Genomic DNA, 18,707 nt, shown 5'->3' on the forward strand with positions numbered 1-18,707 from the left:
TAAACCTGTATCTGTAGGTCTAGCTTAAATCAGGCCTTTCAGATAACAAAGACCAATATTTCACTGAATATCTGGATAATAATGAGTGGAACAAACCTGAAGAATCAAAAAAAATAAGAAGCCAATCTTTCATCTAAAGTCACTTGCACGCTGCCTTTCATGTGCTTAAGCTACACCTTAAAAAATGAGGCATGGTCTCCTAATTTATTTAGAAGTTTTTGCAAAGTTGTGTTAGTGATAGTGGCCAGACAGATGTGTGTTAACAAAGATTTATGTCAGCTCCCCTGAATTCCAGACCTTCATCCTAAACACAAACCCTTTATATTATTGAGAATCCCAATGCATTTTACACAGACACTGAAGTTCTGGTGTTAGACACTACAGTTAGGCATCAAAGACAGATAGCAGCTAGCATGCAAGTGCTGCTTCCAAAGAGAATAAAGCCCTTTTGAAGGCAATAGAAACTGTCAAAGTTAAATTAAAAATTAAAAATCCATTCTGTGGGCTGCTGACACACTAGGCTTCCTGACAGCCACAGAACCAGAAGTTTCAAAAATCTCTCAAAAGCAACTGTAAGTTGCCTGTGCTCTCTGTGCTTCCCCCTCTAAGCCGATCAACTTTTATCCAGCAGTGAAATATCGTCACGGTGCCTATGAAGTGATCATCTTGGTCATAAGAAAAAAAGCCTATCCTTTTAAAACATCTTGACTGATCAAGTATTCAGCTAGCTTATGCTTTAGCATGTGATGTATTGATGTAATAATGATAGACTCTCTCAGAATTTTAAAGATTTATTATTTATGATAATATACTGCTGCATGCCAGTCTCTCAAAATGAAGATTTATATGGCCTTCAACATGAAAAAACACTGCCTACAGTCACAAGAAGTGTTTCAATAAATTATTGCACGCATTAAATTTAGGTCTTAGAATCTGCAAGTGGGGTAAAGTGGGGTAATTCATGTTGTTTGGGTTCATAGAATCACAGAATATTCTGAGTTGGAAAGGATCCACAGAGATCACTGAAATCCAGCTCCTGGCCCTGCACAGGACAGCCTTTGCAATGCCCTACACCCTGTGCCTGAGAGCATTGTCCAAATGCTTCTTGAGCTCTGTCAGGCTGCTGCTGTGACCACTGCCCTGGGGAGCCTGTTCAGTATCCAAACACCCTCTGGGTGAAATTTTTTTTCCTAATATCCAGCCTAAACCTCCCCTGACACAGCTCCAGCCATTCCTTCGGATCCTGTCCCAGATCCCAGGGAGCAGAGATTGGAGCTGCCCCTCCTCTGCCCCTCAGGAGGGTGTTGGAGACCTCATTGAGGTCTCTCCTGAGTGTCCTCCAGACTGAACAGACCAAGTGTCCTCAGCTGCTCCTCACCGGACCTCCCCTCCAGACCCTTCCCCATCCTTGTGGCCTCCTTTGGACTGTCTCTATTAGTTTAATGACTCTTTTATATTGTGGTGCCCAAAAATGCACACAGAACTCGAGGTGAGGCTGCACCAGCGCAGAGCAGAGCAGGGCAATCACCTCCCTTTTATTCTGAAAGCACTGAAGTACCGTAGCAAAATATTAAGGATATTAAGAAGCACAATGGATAATACCTGTCTTTCCCCATGTCCTCCACATTTATACCCCACTGTGTGATAACTGACATTTCTGAGTGTCTTTGTTGGGATTCTTTCCTGTTTTACTGACCTCTCCTGTCAAGAAGAAACAGTAGAGTAATAAAGGACAATACTTTTGTTGTCATGAGCAATTTACCATCATATACCTTACAGAACTCTGGAAGTCAGATGTTTATTGCTTGCTGCTGCTCGTATTGTTCCTCAGCTTGTCTGAATAAGAGATCATGACAAAAATCTATCTATAATTAAGCAAAACCTCCAAGTTATACATTCCTTGAATTTAAAAGGATGCAATGCCTTTATTACAGTCGTGCATTCAGTCAAAATCTGCTTGAGAACAGCTCTGAATTGTAAAGTGGGCTTTAAAATCAAGATCAGGAGTTTGAAGTTTATTTTGAAGTAATGTGAGGTTATTTGCACAGGGTGCCATCATAATTCATACTTTAGAGGGTAGAATCAACCTGTGTAAAAGCAATTGACTACTGTTGTCCTACAGGCTATATCCAGCATTTTACAATTATTTTATTACTTTTTTCATACCGCTTCACATGAAATTTGGGAGAAATGAGCTGTAATGCAATACAGATGGGACTGATTAATTTTACATGTAGAGCAATAACTCTGGTACATTATTCTGCATAAGCTTTAATATTTCTTTGACTTATGTGGACTGCAAAGACCCTGTGTTGACAGGTGAGACGTTCCTGGTGCTCTTGCCTGGTCCTCCTCACTGCAGCATCCAGAATTTTAATCAGCCAAGTGATGAAGCAACGATATGCTGTTGATTTCGACAGGAGTGAAATGTCTAACCAGGCATTAGTCAGAGCCTCTGCACTTGAGTGGGGACGTTTTCATTCACCCAGGAAGCAGCACAGTCTCCTGAGACCTGGTTTCCAGACAAAGGGAGTTCAGACGGAAATTGGAGCTTCTGGTTGCATTTGAACTCTGCCTGCCCCCGGTGTTCTCTCCCCTCGAATAAGCAATAGGAGCTGCATCTCAGCTGTCTGGCTGGACAGTGGCTGCAGTTCCCTTTGACTCCTGTGACTTTAAACAGGACATTGCCTGAAGACTTGAACAAATAAATTGGACTCCATGAAACAATCAGATTTAACTGTCCCTGTGGTACACACTCCTGGAAACTTGTTAATTCATTCTGTAACAAAGCAATTCTCATACTGACTGAAAAAAAAGCTAAAACTATTTTCAACTACATATTCTTTATTAATTTTTATTCATTATTATTAAGTAAGTTATGTATTTCATAGTAGGAGCTACTGACCCTATGGTAAAATGTCTTTCGTCTCCATACATGTAAGTTTTCTGAAAATCTGAACTTCTGCTCAAAGATTTGGGAGTCCTAAGAGCAGCCTCTGCTGATGCATAAGGAAATTGTCTCTCTATTTTTCCAGTGAGGTAACAGTTTTTATTGCATTTCCACAAGAAGTTTGCAAGAACTGTTTGGTGTTTGTATGTCACTCGGAAAACATAAAAGCCTTCACGGACTATAAATTTCAAGTAACTCACGTAAATAAAGAGATCAGCATTAAAAATATTGGATGCCACAAACAGTATACCTAAACAACAATGGTCTTGTGGTCCAAGCATAGAATTTTCATACTCTAATGAGTACGATGTCCCTGTTCCTTTCCCCTCCATCATAACACTGATGAATACTGATGCACATCTTGAACCGTTCTCGTTTTTCTGACAGCACTATCTTTTAGGTCCAAGAGCTGGCCCAGGCCGGCCGTATCCCAGGCTGCATTAGCAGCAGTGTAGGCAGCGAGTGGAGGGGACGGGATAATCCCTTCGCTCGGCATTGCGTGGATCACCCCGAGGTGCCGGGTCCAGTTCTGACCCGCTCAGTACCAGAAAGACACTGACAAGCAGGAGCGGGGTCGGCAGAGACCATCGAGGTGGACGGGGCCGGGCTCTTCACCGCGGAGGGTGGTGCGAGGACAAGGGACACGGGGTGTGAGCAGACACCGAGAGGGTCAGGCCGGGCCCGGGAGGAGCTCCGGCCCCAGGGCGGCCCCAGGGCGGCCCCGCCGCGGCTCGCGGGGCTCGGCCCGGGCCGGTCCCGGAGCGCTCCCGGCCCCGCCCCGCCTGATGTCAGCGCCGCCCGCAGCCAACCAGCGCACGCGGTGCGAACCGGGCTCCGCCCCCCGCGCGCTCGCTGCCCATAAAAGCCGCGGCCGGCGGCGGGCGCGGGAGCGCTGTGAGGGGAACCGGACGGGACGGGTCGGACGGGACGGGGCGGCGGGACCCGCTCCAGGCACCGCGGCTCGGCCCCGGCCGCCCCGCCGAGCGGGCGCTGCGCTCGCCAACCGGGATGCTGCTCGTGGCCGCCGGGCTCCTGCTCGCCGTAGCTGCTGGCGGGCGGGGGTCGCCGGCCGGGGAGCAGGAGAGCCCGCCGGGCAGCCGCTTCGTGTGCACCTCGGTGCCGCTGGACGCCGCCGGCGCGGGCTGCCCGCTGCCCCCCGTGCCCATGCAGGGCGGCGCGCTGCCCCCCGAGGAGGAGCTCAAAGCCACGGTGCTGCAGCTGCGGGAGACCGTCCTGCAGCAGAAGGAGACCATCGGCAGCCAGCGGGAGGCCATCCGGGAGCTCACCGGGAAGCTGAGCCGCTGCGAGGGCGCCGACGGCAAGTCCGCCGCGGGGGCGTGGAAGAACGAGGTGGGCAAGGGCAAGGACACGATGGGCGACCTGCCGCGGGACCCGGCGCAGGTCATCGACCAGCTGAGCCGCACCATGCAGACCCTGAAGGACCGGCTGGAGAGCCTGGAGGTAGGGCCGGGCAGCGGAGCCGCTTCACGTCTAGCGGGCACTTCGGGATCCTTATGGAGACAGATCCAAACTGGCCCAGCCCCGGGGGCGAGCGGCTCGGTTGGCTTGTCATGTTCTTTTGGTTATTTATCTTCTCTCTTTAATGGTAAAAACCCTCAGGGGCTGCTCTTGAATGTGTTCTCCCACTGCGTGGGGGAAGATTATGGTTTCCCTGCTTGTCACCAGCTTAGTTTCTGTATTAATAATGTGTAAATCTCTCTTTCTGGGAATGTGACTTCATGTGGTTTGAGGTACAAAGCTGACGTCTTGGGCAGTAAGACCTCGGCATATGGTGCTGAACAGACCAGTGGTAATGAGGAGATTGTGTTGGGCAGATGGTGCAGATAAGATGATGTACTTAGAGCTGACATAGAATAAAAAGAGCTCGATTCTGTGCGCCTCTGAACAGAAAGGGGATTTGGTCCAAGCCCACCGATAAGTGATTTCCATGAGCCTTTGGACAGTGCCCATGTTTTGAGTGCTGTTCATGGAAAGGTTTTGTAGAGAGGTTCCTCACAGGATTCACGCTGATTTTGTTTTGCTTTTCACACCCTGAAAGCCTCACATGTGTCGTCCTGCTGTCCTTCAGTCAGTGCTGATGTGAGGATGGCGAGTAACTTCTGAAAAGCTGTTCTGTCAGCACTGCTTTGCAAGTGCAGTTTCGAATGAGCTGTTAGTATTACATCCTTTTATTACTACTGCTGTCTTCCTGAAGCATTCTTTTTAGGGCTGTAGAAGAGAAACTCCACTAGAATAACATGGTAGATGGAAACGTTTTGTTAGTATCTTTAAAGGTACCAGTTTTCTTTGAGAGTGTGAGGTACCTTTTTTTTTTTCCAGTTCGAATAAGAATACTTTCACTGGTTAATACTTACAGTTGATCTAAAGAGCACCTGACTTTGGTAAATCTGGTTTCAAAGTAGCTTAATTTTTAATCTGAGATGAAGTGATAGTTTTTCTGTTTATTTGCCACTAACAGTAAGTAAAGCAAAAATTGTCTTATGTGCCACATGTATACATATTAATAGGAGTGCATCAGACCTGCTCCCTACATTGATTTTATTGAACTTAAATGTATGAAAACTCCTTCATATAAAGTGCTGGAAGCCTCTAACAAAAGTGCCCTTTTGTTTCAGGAACTGTTTAGCTAGAGTGCTGATAAAAGCACTGAGCATGACAAGTGCTAAAAAGCAGTACCTCTTCTGTACTTGCTGGAGAGTTCCATGATCTTACTTCCCTCCTTTGAATCAGGAGCATATCTGCATTTCACAGTTTCTGTTTCAGAAGTGACAGGTTTTTTTTCTTTTTTCTGCTTTCCCCTAAAGCACCAGCTCCGAGCCAACGTGTCCTATGCAGCCCTGCCCAGTGACCTGCGGGAGATGCTTCAGCGGAGGCTCGGGGACCTGGAGCGCCAACTCCTGAGCAAAGTGGCTGAGTTGGAGGATGAGAAGTCTCTGCTTCACAATGAGACCTCAGCCCACCGGCAGAAGACAGAGACAGCCTTGAATGCATTGCTAGAAAGAGTGTCTGAATTGGAGAAAGGTAATTGCTCAGAATCTAAGTGCTTCCCCATGCTGATTAATTTTGCTTACTCCTTCCTTCCAGTGCAGTAGACTAAATTTGGGCCTTGAGGGGAAGACATTAAGGTACTGGACTAAATAGTAGGTGACAGTGCAAATACTTGGATTCTCCTTTTTCTTTAATCACAGGCTTCTTGCTTGACAGCCAGTTGCCTGGCTTTGGCTTCCTGTCTCTTAATTTGTCGTGTGTGGGTGGCTAGGATGAAACTCTTAGTGTTTGTGGGATGGAAAGATCTATAAGGAGGCAAGTGGAGATAGGAATAAGTATGGCATGGGTGTAAATAGCTACATAATGTCAAGCACACATCTGAGTAGGACTGCCTTTATTTGGACTGAGAGTCATATGGGCTAAATTTAAGTAGCACAACTACCTTTGATGTCATGAATGGCATTTTATATCAGCTTTGTTTCCTGATGCTTTGGAAGTATTGATGGTGACCTTTCCTTTTGTTGCTGGTTATGACTTTGGATAGCTGCAGATACTTGAATTGTGCCCTACTCCAAGCTTACAGCCTTCAGAGTTTACAGTAGATTACACATGGTCCACTGGGGGACACTCTCGTAATCCTAGTCATTCATTCTGATTCTTGACTTAATTATTACTGAGATCTCTCTGCTTGAGTAGAGTCTGTTTATTTGAATTACAAATGTTTGTGGAAGTGACCTAAAGCACAGAACTCTTTCTGCATTGACTGTATACAGGTACAGGGTGGACCGTGTAGGGCTAGAGTGGCAGTAAATATCACTGCCCAATCCTTAAATGAGTGAATAACTCAAGGTGAATAACTTTCTGCTTAGAAGCAGCTTAATGGACATGCCTTCCAAATGGTACAAACATGCATATCTCATGAGTTTAGAAATGCAGCCTAAAGGACCCCTTTCTGTAATACTGTATCTATTCTTCTTTCATCTAAAAAGTGTGAAGGAGGGGAAAAGGGAAGGAGGAAGATGATCTTCTACTGGCTTTTAGTATTTCCTGAGAGCCAAGATAAAGCCTAACCTGCAACTAAAGCTGTGGAGAATTAGTGGCCTGTTAATGTCTTATGTGTCAAGTATAGATAGTCCTTGTCTCTGAAAGATGTGACTCATATCAGAAAGAGAGAGTGGTGGGAGAATGTGTAATTCAGTTAGGCTAAAAATAACCTGTTCCCACCTTTATTTTTTTGTGTGGGGAGTGAGGGCTGTCTTAAGTCTCCAGGGAAGTGGAGAATTTGGGACAGGAACCAAGATAAAGTCTTTCTTTTAGTTGTGCAATTTGCTCTCTATTACTGTACAGCTTAGCTGTTCTGGTTCATCTGTGAAATCAAAGTCAGGGTAATAGTGATCTAAGAACTTATCTTTTTTTGTGTGTTAAATACAGACTGTATATGATCTGACCTCATTTGAAAGTAGTATTTCTATTGTGCTTTTATTTAAAATGCAGTATTTTTTGCCCATCTAGCCCAAAAATAATTGCTCTTTTAATGGGATATGTTTCTGGTTTTCTGTGTGAGGTTGGTTGTAGCAGCCTAATGGAGGTTGTTCTACATTACCCTAAGACCCTGCTTTTTTTATTTGCTTAGAATTGAGAACATTTCAGTTCTCTAAGTTCCTCAAGACAGATTCAAGAGAAAGAGAAGCTTTTTCTTCTCCCACCCCCTCGTTCTGTGAAAAATGCAGCCAAAACACTTCAGTTGCGTCTGAGAATGGGAACTGAGAGAATGCCAGTGGTTTAAAAAATACATATGAGAGTTGTGGCAACCTTTTGTGGCAACAGCTTTTCATTTGGACTGAAGTGTGAATTTGGCAAGGGAATTAAATTTTTTTCAGGAATGTAGGAAAGGAAATGAGTGAGACTCAGAAGAACAGGCTGCTAAAAAGTTGAGGGTGACATTACTACAGAACTGTGGGTTGTATTTTGTGGCATGATGTGGGATTTATTTCTTAATACTTAATTCTAGAAAATTATTTATAAGCATCTATATCAAGTATAGGATACAGAATATTGCATCTTCAGAAAGTTTTGGTCTTAAGGGTTCTCAGTTTTGTAAGCATGTCTCAGAATATCTCACTGGGTTATATCACTTCTTTTAAACCAGTTTGAATTGTTGGAAATAGGCAGGCCACCAGCCATGAACTAGGCAATGAAGATGTTCTGCCATCTATTCTTTTGCTCTAAATGAGCAGAAATAAACGAAATAATTTTCACAATGGTGATAAAATCTATTTGTATTTTTATGTGCAGCAAAAGCAACATTCATTAAATACTACTTCAATATACTTTTTTTTCCTGTACCTCTCTAAAGTGATTAAAGCCAAAGATTCTCAATATCAATTGTGTCTTAGCCTGAATTACCAATACATTGTTTTGCTTAATGTTAAAGGTTTTTCTTGCTCCATGTACTTGCAGGTAACAGTGCATTTAAGTCACCTGATGAATTCAAAGTCTCCCTTCCTCTTCGCACAAACTACCTGTATGGGAAGATCAAGAAGACTCTGCCAGAGCTTTATGCTTTTACTGTGTGCTTGTGGCTGAGGTCAAGTGCTTCTCCTGGAATTGGCACTCCATTCTCTTATGCTGTTCCCGGGCAAGCCAATGAAATTGTCCTCATAGAATGGGGGAATAATCCAATTGAACTGCTGATTAATGATAAGGTGAGACTTGATGAACCCTTTGTTGTCAGCATAACCTGAACAAGGCCTGACTGTTTGGCACCTTTGCACTGACTCCTTCCTTCCCTCTGAGAGCAGCCTTTGAGGTGGTACTGTCTGCTTGTCTGTTTTCCACTTGCTGATTACAAGTTGCTTTTATGAACAAAGCACTTGAAACAGAAGTTAAATGGTACAGATATTGGTGTGTTGAGACAAAGCAGCTTGATATGAGATGTGCACACACTTAGGTGTTATCTGAAGTTACAAGCAGGTCTTGGCTTCTTGGGTTTTTTTTTTTTTGTTGTATGAAACACAAGCAGTAGTTGAAGCCACACTACTGCAAGACCTGTGAGATCTAAGCCAGCTGCAGTATTTCTGTTTTTCCAATTGTAGAAGTTACAAATGTTGAGTGATTTTGCAGAAGACAGAGAGCAAAAGGCTCTCCACATAATGGTCTGGTTTTGTTATACTTGGTGATTGAACATCAATTTAAACATGATTTTTCTGACTTTAGATACAACTACTTCATACCATTGATGGTTTCTGACAAGCTTCAGAAAGAAGCTTCAAGAAAACAAGACCCATTGAAGCTTGTCATTAAAGCAGTATTTAAATGCTTCCTTTCTCCCCACCTTCAGTTAGGTCTCCTGGTAACTCACTGCTCTGAGGGATCAGGTGTTTACCTGCACAACTCAGGTGGTTTGTCATGTGGCTGATTATGGACTTCTAACAGTCCTATCATCCTCCCAGATCAATAACCAATTATTTTTAATGGTTTGTGGAGGAGAAGCAAACTTGAGTCTGCTTATCTTTAGCAATGACTTTTTTCCTCTTCAGTATTATGTCTGTAGTCTCAGTATTCTCTGAGGGTTTTTTTCTTCCACATCACAGCTGCTCCATAGCCCACTGCAATTATGTCTTGATGTTGACCTGAGTAAGTTTTCAGATCAAATTCCTAAAGGAGCATGATTTCTCCTTATTGTGAGGCCTACGGAACTGTTCCCACAAGTTTTCCTGGTAGCAGACAAATCCATTAGTCAAAGTTGTTACTACAAATGCTGCTGGCAAGCCCCAGATTTTAAGAGGAGCTTAATGTGAGCACTGGGTGGAAAGTTATGACTCAGCACTGAGATTTAAACAACAAATGCCACAGATTAATATGCAGGATGGGGGTTGGTCTCTTCTCCCAAGTAACAGGCAACAGGAAAACAGGAAATGGCCACAAGTTATGCCAAGGGAAGTTTTAATTGGATATGAGGAGAAATTTCTTCACTGAGAGGGTTGTCAAGCACTGGAACAGGCTGCCCAAGGCAGTGGTGGAGTCACCATCCCTGCAGGTATTTAAAAGAGGTGTAGATGTGGCACTTGGGGACATGGGTTAGTGATGGCCTTGGCAGTGCTGGGTTAATGGTTGCACTTGGTGATCTTAGAGGGATTTTCCAACCTAAATAATTTTGTGGTTCTGTGGAATCCTACAGAGTAGGACGTGGACTAACTCCTGCCTCTAAAGTTTTTGCTTTTGAGGACAGAGTAGATACTGTCCCTCTTTACATGTTGGCTTTGAACTGCTAGATTTGGGTTGCCACATGCATGATTCTGTTTTTTGTAGGTTGCCCAGCTCCCTCTCTTCATTAGTGATGGAAAATGGCATCATATCTGCATAACATGGACAACCAGAGATGGAATGTGGGAAGCTTTTCAGGATGGAGAGAAGCTTGGCACTGGGGAGAATCTTGCTCCTTGGCACCCAATTAAACCTGGAGGTGTCTTGATCCTGGGTCAGGAACAGGTGAGTGAATGACAGTGTTCCAGGGTTTAAAGAAAAACAAAATCAAAACTCCCCAAACAAACAAGAGCTGTGAGAATTTCTCTGTTAAACACTTGGTCCTGTTGTATACACAGTATCAGGAAGACTGAAACAAGGCAACAAATACTTAATGCAATCACACATTGGTATATTTGTTTCACTTATTAAATATTCAGAATATTCCTGTTGTTGTTAAGTCCTTTTAGAATATTGAAAAAAAAACCCAAAGGATTTTGAAGCTTGCCTTTCTAGTTAGCATCTCACAAGCAATTGCCTGTGAACTGTGTGGCTCTTGGCTTCACTTTATTTCTCTACTTATATTATACATTTACTACAAAATGTAAATATTCTACCAAGTAGTAGGAAATAGTCTTTCTTCAGGATTCCCGGGTTCACGGTGAAGCAATGAAAAGTTAGTTTTGTCTTGATATTGATTTTAGTGGATACTTATCTGTGACATAAATGACAGTTCAGTACCCTAATACACTCTGCAGAGCAGATGCTGCAGCTCACTGCTGAGTGTCTGGCAGGTTTCCTTTATCTCTGTTGTGCTATTTGCCTGCACTGTGCTTGGTTCCATCCTGTGCTCTCAGTTCCATGTCAGTGTGATCACCAAAAATGAGTGATTTCTGTCCTTGGGTAGTGAATGGAGCAAGCAAACACTTCTAGGCTTATGCAGTGGCAGTTTAAATCACTCATTTGTTACAACCGGACAAAACCTGTGTATTTAGACCCAAAGATCAATTCTCACAGGCCCTGCAGACAATTGGGCAAGGGCTGCAGTTATGGTTTAATCTATAGCCATAAAGCTTTCAGGGTAACCTTACGCATCTCTGCAGTTCTTGCAGGAGTTGTCCTGTGCTAAGCTTGCAAAGTGGCTCTTTAATTAGCCTCAAAATTTAAAGCTGCCGTCCTGCTCTGCTGCTTGAGGGCAAGGTTGGTTATGTGCAGCCTTTTTGTGGTGTTTTGCAGTCACCACTGCTTGCCTTCGGTTGTTTTGACACAGTTCAGGCTGGAGCTTGTTACTGTTCCATAGAATGCCTTGTTCAGTGTTGCCCTTCTAGAAACCTGAATTCGTTCATCTCTGTGACCTAACTCTGCACCTCTTTCTAGCAGTGGGGCTGGGTGGGGAGGGACTTCAAGTTTGAAGAGGAAATTGCCAAAATAACCTTTTCATCTAATCCTAACTCTTGTGTGCCTAAAGGACACAGTAGGAGGAAGATTTGATGCAACTCAAGCCTTTGTTGGGGAGATGAGCCAGTTCAATATATGGGACAGGGTTTTAAAAGCTGAAGACATCATGAATATTGCCAACTGCTCCATCAACATGCCTGGCAACATCATCCCCTGGGTCGATAACAATGTGGATGTGTTTGGAGGTGCTACTAAATGGCCTGTGGAAACATGTGAGGAGCGTCTGCTTGACTTGTAGCTGTGATCACTTCCCATCCAAGTGCCCCCTTTAGTAGGACAATCTTCTGTGCAATCTAAAGCACTTATTTTTCTCCTTGCCCTTCCCCAGTCTTAACTCCTTGAAAGAATTAAAAAAAAAATTGAGTAAACTGCCTCAGTGCAAAGATAGCTGCTAGTTTGGGGCATCGAGCCTGACTATGAAAGGAGCACTTCTTGGCTAGAGCAGCCCTTGCTTTCCTATGGCCTGATCCAAAAATACACTTTGGCCTGCAGCAGCCTTTTGGTTAGGCCTGAACTTAAACCATCAGTTCTTCTGCAGGGAGGGAGAACAGCCATGCACACTTCACTGTCATGTTCCTGACAATGTGCAGTGCTGACAGCACCAGGATTAACAGGCTGAGTGTGAACCCTTCCTTCCAGTCTACTGTCTCCCCTTTGAACTGAAGCCATTCTTTTTTAGCCCTTTTTAAAAAAAAAAAATCACTTAATCCTTACACTGCAGTGGTTATGGTGCAACTATGGGTAGAGCAGAACAGCCACTGTCTGAGTGCAAGGCTTTTGCTTTTTAATTTGCAGATTAGAATTCCTTATGTTATGATAAAGAGGTGATGTATTTGAGACACATTGTACCAGTTCAGTTTGAAGAAAGGGCTGTTTAGTCAGCACAGCTCCACTGAAGCAGAGGTGCTTCAGGTGAGGTTCTGTCCCAAAGCCTGTCCTTTGCTAGCCAGGATCCCAGCATAGGTGGGTGGATGAAAGATTGTACTTGTTTTTTCTGTAGGCTGAATGTACTGAATTCCTAGTGACCTGGCTTGTAAGCTTTTCTCTATTGTTTCTCTTGCTTCAGTCAATGTCTTTATTTTTTTAAATATACAAGCTGTGATTAAGTGAATTTCCATTTTGTTTTGCTTTGAAAGGCCTTTTTATGAGCAAGTGCCAAAGTTCAGTTTCTGCTTGCTGAGAATTGCTATCTATTTTTCCAGCATAAAAGTCTTCTGCACTGGTTTATATGTTATTATAATGGTCCTACGTAATATGAAAATGTGCTGCTTTTTCAATTCTTGTTGACTGTCTCTTCTGTAAGCACTGGGCTGACTACTATATTTTTTTATCATTTTCTCTCAATATTTTGCAAACAATGTTGCTGTTTCCTTGGCATTGATGTGACTACTTGGTTTGTGGCTCGCAGATAGCAAATGCACTGTACTGGGAAAGAGTTAATACTTTTGTTATTTAAAAGGAAAAGGATTTAAAGGGGGGGGAGGGGGAATTTATAAAGCTAAATATCATATTTTATTTTTCATATGTTTGAATTGTAAGAATAATATGGTGACAGTCCCATTTGTAGGGTAAAGTTACATATTTCCATGAATATGTAGTATGCTGTTCTTAAAAGAAAATTCTTATAATGAACTTTTAATTAAAATGCACTGTAAAATGAGTCTCTTGATTCTTTTATAGTCACACAAGACGCTGAGTATTCTCTTTCATAGCTTTTATGAATTCACCTGCTCTCTAGACTGGTGGAAGTACAGTCTTGTAAGAAGTTTTCTTTATTCCCTAAATGCCTTAAATCACAATCTTCAAGCAAAGGGGGCTTAGGTGTGTGGAGCCTTAGCAGTGGAGAGGGTCTGTGCATTTGGGTGTGGTGGGTGTTGGAGCTCCAGCTGGGCTCTGCCTGCTGCTGCTGCCCTGGCCTGGGATACAGAACATAGTTCATACTTAATTTGATGGTTTTGATAAACTGGAAGTGACCCCTTCTGGGTGGAAGTAGTGAAAGTAGGAAACGTGAGTGTCCAAACCAGTGTGAACAGAGCTGCTCACCACTGAGGTGACTGAAGTGTGAGAGCAGAGGCACCACCCTGGGGCAGGCTGTAGAGGGCTGGCTGTGTCTGTGGGTCTGACAGCAAACCAGATGATCTGCTTGAGGAGCTAAGAAGCTGCAGGTGCTGCCTGTAAGGGACCAACCAGCCAGGGCACAAATGGTTATCCACATCTACTGTCTTTGACCAGGGAGAGTCTGAGGTTTCTATGAGACATTTGACAACTTTATTTCAAGTGTTCTCATTCTGATTGGCTTTAAAATGCACTCACATGCTGCAACCCCAACCTACAGCAGTACTTTCCCTGCCCTAAGGAAAAAACAAACCACAAAACTCACTTCATATCAAAAGAATATGTGTTGTGAGGTGACAAAAAGCAAAATTATCATCTCCCAGGGGCTGGTGCCCAGAAGAGGCATCACCCCTCCAGTCAATCCACTTTTATTTATCAGCTTTTTTCAAAATAAGCTGAAGGAGCTAAACCCTAGAGTTACACATATTTCACTCTGTTCTTAAAAGGTGCAACAGTGAAATTGTCTTGGATGCTTTGCTGAATGCTGGGTGCTGGGGTCTGCTGTTTTAAATACCAACTTGATGGCAAAACAGGGGTAAATATTGCCACATTCCAGCATCTATATTGTTTATGGAGTGTGGAAGTGACAACACAACCTTCAGTTCCCAAACTGCTCTGAATGCAGAAGTAATAACTTACGGAAAGATGAGTGACAGCACTTGGAGCATGCAGTAATGCAGATTTCTAGAAAACATGTTTTTATTTTAAACCAGGTAGAGCTGGGACTCCTAAAGGCAGTATCAGTGATCCCAACAAGCCAACATCCTCGGGGCTGTAACTGGGCAGGTCTGCAGGGGCTGCTTGGCTGTGAATGCTCTTCAGTCTCTGTATTGCACCATCCTTTCTGTACATCCTTGGTTCGTTGGCTGACAACAAATTGAGCATTTGGTGTGTTTAAATCCAGGTTATATTTCTTCAAAGATGAGTTTTTTGACTAACTGGCTGGCCACTAGAAAATGTGGGTCATCTCATGTGTTTGGTGTTTGATTGAAGGCCCCAGCTACGCACTTGCTGTCTGTAGGTGAGGAGAGGAGGATCACCTCTGCCTCTGGGATCCCCTGTGCAGGGGAGACAAACTCCTGGATCCAGGCAGCTTTTGGCTGGGCTGCACTTGCTCGCTGAGCTGTTGATTTAGGTGTCAGAAATGCAGGGAAGACCAGCAAAGCTCTACCCCCATTTTTACACACACTTCCCCAGTGTGTGAATACATGAGACTGCCAGGGAGAAGCTGATTCTGGTTTTCTTCAGAGATCAGGTTTCCCTCAGGCCTTTCCCAAAGGTGAAAAGCAGGTCAGTAGTGAAACTGCTGTGTTGTGTTAGGTGTTTAAAGGTGTCACCTTCTCAATCAGGGTAATGGTTGTTCTAAAAAAATGCTTATGTAGCTATAGATTATTTCTTTTTTTGCTAATGGCACCTGACTTTGTGTGTAAGGATTCTTCATCCAGCTGATTTTATTTACCCAGGCTGGGAGGGAAGATCAGCTGCCTTCTATTGCATCATCCTGAATCCTGCTAGGAGTGTAGAAACCCTAAAAAGAGACACTGGTTTGGCTGAGGCTTCTGCCACAGGTGATGATCCCTGTAGAAATCTGAGGCAAGACACAGCAAGGGCCCTGCTGATGGAGAGAGTTAGGTACTGCCAAACTCCCCCCAGAAATGAAAGGTCTCTCTTGGTATCTGGGGAATCGTGGTGGGGGTTGAAGGTTATGTGGGATTTTTTCCAGAGATCTTTCACCAAAAGGTCTCTGGATCTTTTTTTCCCCTTCACAAAGAGAAAGTTGGACCTTGATAATGTTCATGGTTAGCTGTGAGGCTTAAATAATACATGAGTTTTTCAGAGCTAAAAATCTTCTGGAAAGAATTGAATTAATTGCCCCTCTGGCTATGGCTGTTTCTAAAAGGCTGCTCTTAGAAAAGTATAAATTTGCACAAGGAGTTCAAGGGGCCATTTCTTTCTCCACAGGAGTGCTGGGCTGATGTTTTGGCAAAGCTTCAAATACAGAAGCTCCCTGATGGCTTGATGCCAGAGAGAGAAATGGTTTCATTTACTGGTGGTGCTCTGGTGTTTCACCTGCTCTGGCTCCCAGCACGTGTGTCCAGCTCCTGGCACTGCTGCTCCCAGGGGCTCCTGCCATGTGAAGGATGCTGAGCAGTGACCTCTGTGGTACCCACTTGTTCCCTCGCTGCCTCTCAGCTTGTCCTGAGTCTCAGGGGCAGAGCTGACCTCGCACAGGGCTGGCTGGAGCCTCTGTGGCACTGGGTGTGCTTCCCTTCCATGCTAAAAGGAGTTTGCAAGAGGTTTGCCCTCATTTTCGTCTCACCAAGCTGTGCCCAGCAGCAGTTCTGGAGTGCTTTTCAAAAGTAAGTACTCAGAAAAGTAACAATGGCTATTTCTTAGGAGGATTTAGGTGGTTTTTAAGGTACTAGATGCTCTTTTACATTTTGTCTTTCAAAACACTTAAACCAGCTTATGAGGAACTTAAATTCCTTATGTTACTGTAACAGGGTTCGTCACCCAGGCTTATCTCCACTACTGGAGATTGCTCTGCTGACCTCACCAGATGAAAGGAAACCTCTTTAAAGGGCAACCTCAGCAGTATGTTAAGACTTCTGGGTAACAACACTAGCTAAGCAGGGGATTTATAACTTTCCTTTTGTTTAGATTTTTTATTTTACTTGGTGTTGGCTGTTGATTTGCACTGGAAAACCTGATGTGCTGTCCTGCTGTGGTTCCAGAATGGCTGTTTTTACTGTATCAGGCAGCAATTGGTTTTCCTCCCATTTTAGAGGGCAACAGAGCAGGCAGCTGCCTCTTCCCTGATGCAGAGCCCAGGAGAGGTTGTCCTGTGCAGCTTTATTCTACCTCTGCAGCTGCAAAAGGGTCTGGGAGGAGTGATCTGCACTGACTTTTAATTTTATGTGAGATTTCCCTGCAGGAGATATTTGTGTCTGACAAAACAGAACAGACCTAGATTTGCTTTCCAGGGATGGTGTAGCTCACAGGAATGAGCTGTGTTTTAGGCCAGGGTCTATTTTTTTTTATTTATTTATTTATTGCTTTCCTGCTTTCTTTATGGCAAATTATAAATGGTTGGTAAACACCTATAATAAAATAGAGATATACATGGGCAAATCATCCTTTTTTTCGATTAAAGAAAGCTGTTACTTACTGTGTAGAGAGTACATATCCTCCTAAGAGATCAAATTATTTATGGCAGTGCACTAATTAGCTTTTTCAAGGCTTCTAAGGTCTTGCAGATACTTCGAGCTCCAGGGATAATTGCAGTAGGTAAATACCTCTCTGCATCAAGTATAATTTCATGTAACTGGCAAACAGCTGTCAGTGTGTGCTTTGGGCTTCTGGCCTGGTGGGGGCTGTTGTCAAATGGAACACTGGCCAGTTGTGACCACTGGCCTCCAAGGCTTTGCAAGGCAGTGGTCACAACTGCCTGGTTGGGTCACTATGGTGGCCACAGGTACCCAGGCAATTCAGGAGGCTCCCAGAGCTGGTTTGGTCCCCATTTTCACTTGTGCTGCAATATTAATGCTGAGGCTGTACCAGTGCTGTCACCTGCCCATCATCACTCTCAGTCTGGGCTCGGGGAACAGCAGATCCAGCTCCCTACTCACGTCCATCAGCAGCTCCAGGCTCTGTTCAAAAGTATTTGGCATTGTTCAGATATGCTGCCATGGTTACTCAGGCACCACTGACTGCACAGGTCAGCTTGGAAGAGCTTTAGACAAAGTATTTGGGACAGAATGCAGCTCTCACTTGTTAATTTAAGACCTGGCACATCAGTTTGAACAAACTACGTGGGGGATAATGTCTTTCTTTTTTCCCTACACTTGGGATTTGGAAAAGACATAAGAAAAATATTGCCTTGACGTGAGTCCAGGCAATGACAGTGGCTCCTGCTGAAAATAGCAAGCAGCCTATTTGTTCTGGGAATTGCCTGAAGGCTGGTGGGGCTCTGTGTGCACAAGTGGAAGGAGGATGCACAAAGCCTGGGGAGGAGCAAAGGCTTCCTCAGCTGTGGTGAGCAGAGCCTGAGGGGGGCTGGCTGCAAACAGCCACAGGCCACATCTGACAGCCCTGGGGAGGGGAAGGGGCTGGTAGGTGACTCTTGGGCCTCAGGCTGCCCTCTGATGGCTCAGGGGTCAGCTGCTCACTCCTGGAGACTGGGACTGGCATTTTCCAGGGGATGAAGATGCAGGGACCTGCAAGGATGACCTGTTGAGGGCTGTAGCCATGATTTTAATCTTCTTATCCTGTTCAGATCCATGAGCTGAATTGGCACGAGGTGTTGTTTAGGTCCCAGAAATTCAGTGACATCTGTTCTGTACTTCACCATGGGCAGAGTTTGAAAAAGGATGGCTGTAAAGTGACTTTAGAGATGTGTAGCCCTCACTAGGCTGTGCCCTTTAATGCCTTTCTGATTACTTTACTAGGACTGAATATGCCTGATTTTCTTTTTCTGATTACACTGAAGGCAAAATTTCCATAGACTTGAATGGGAGAAGAACAGGAAACTGTTTGAGACAAGTCTGAACATGCTGGTAAAAATGAAACAAAAAATCTGGTGTGACTTTAAAGCTATTTTTAAAAACACAAGCTGGAGCGGGTTACTCTGAATCACTGGAGTCTGTTATGTCTTTTTCCTTTTTTTTTTTTTTTGTATTTTCACTCAGTAATTTTAAGGATACAGTGAGAAGGCAAGTTTTTAGAGATTGGGTTGTATGTGTTAAAGGGGGGAATGTGCTAGCATTTGCTGAGCACAATAAATATCCCTGCCAAATAAGCAGGTCCCTTTTCTGATACGGCAAAAAAATCATAGATGGGAATTTATACCAAGCCATTTCAGAAAAACAGAGAAGGTGGAGGATTTATTGCTTTAACTGAAATATTAGCTTTGCTATCTTCCTTGAATGTT

General features: G+C 44.0%; 1 protein-coding gene across 1 annotated transcript; it reads left to right on the forward strand.

The window, feature by feature from the left end:
- Positions 1-3,855: 3,855 nt before the first annotated feature.
- NPTX2 (neuronal pentraxin 2) lies at positions 3,856-13,322 on the forward strand. The gene is made up of 5 exons (XM_032126196.1): positions 3,856-4,411; positions 5,776-5,992; positions 8,420-8,664; positions 10,271-10,450; positions 11,673-13,322. The coding sequence occupies exons 1-5, from the start codon at positions 3,959-3,961 to the stop codon at positions 11,898-11,900; spliced, it is 1,323 nt and encodes a 440-aa protein (XP_031982087.1). The 5' UTR covers positions 3,856-3,958; the 3' UTR covers positions 11,901-13,322.
- Positions 13,323-18,707: the final 5,385 nt, after the last annotated feature.

The sequence above is a fragment of the Corvus moneduloides genome, chromosome 16 (genome assembly GCF_009650955.1).
Source record: "Corvus moneduloides isolate bCorMon1 chromosome 16, bCorMon1.pri, whole genome shotgun sequence".
In the NCBI taxonomy this organism is placed as follows: domain Eukaryota; kingdom Metazoa; phylum Chordata; class Aves; order Passeriformes; family Corvidae; genus Corvus; species Corvus moneduloides.

Excerpts from the sequence above, each read along its gene's own strand:
- NPTX2 (XM_032126196.1), top strand. The coding sequence starts at position 3,959 with ATGCTGCTCGTGGCCGCCGGGCTCCTGCTCGCCGTAGCTGCTGGCGGG. Across the intron at positions 4,412-5,775 it reads ACCGGCTGGAGAGCCTGGAG|CACCAGCTCCGAGCCAACGT; the intron begins GTAGGGCCGGGC and ends TTTCCCCTAAAG. Across the intron at positions 5,993-8,419 it reads AGTGTCTGAATTGGAGAAAG|GTAACAGTGCATTTAAGTCA; the intron begins GTAATTGCTCAG and ends ATGTACTTGCAG.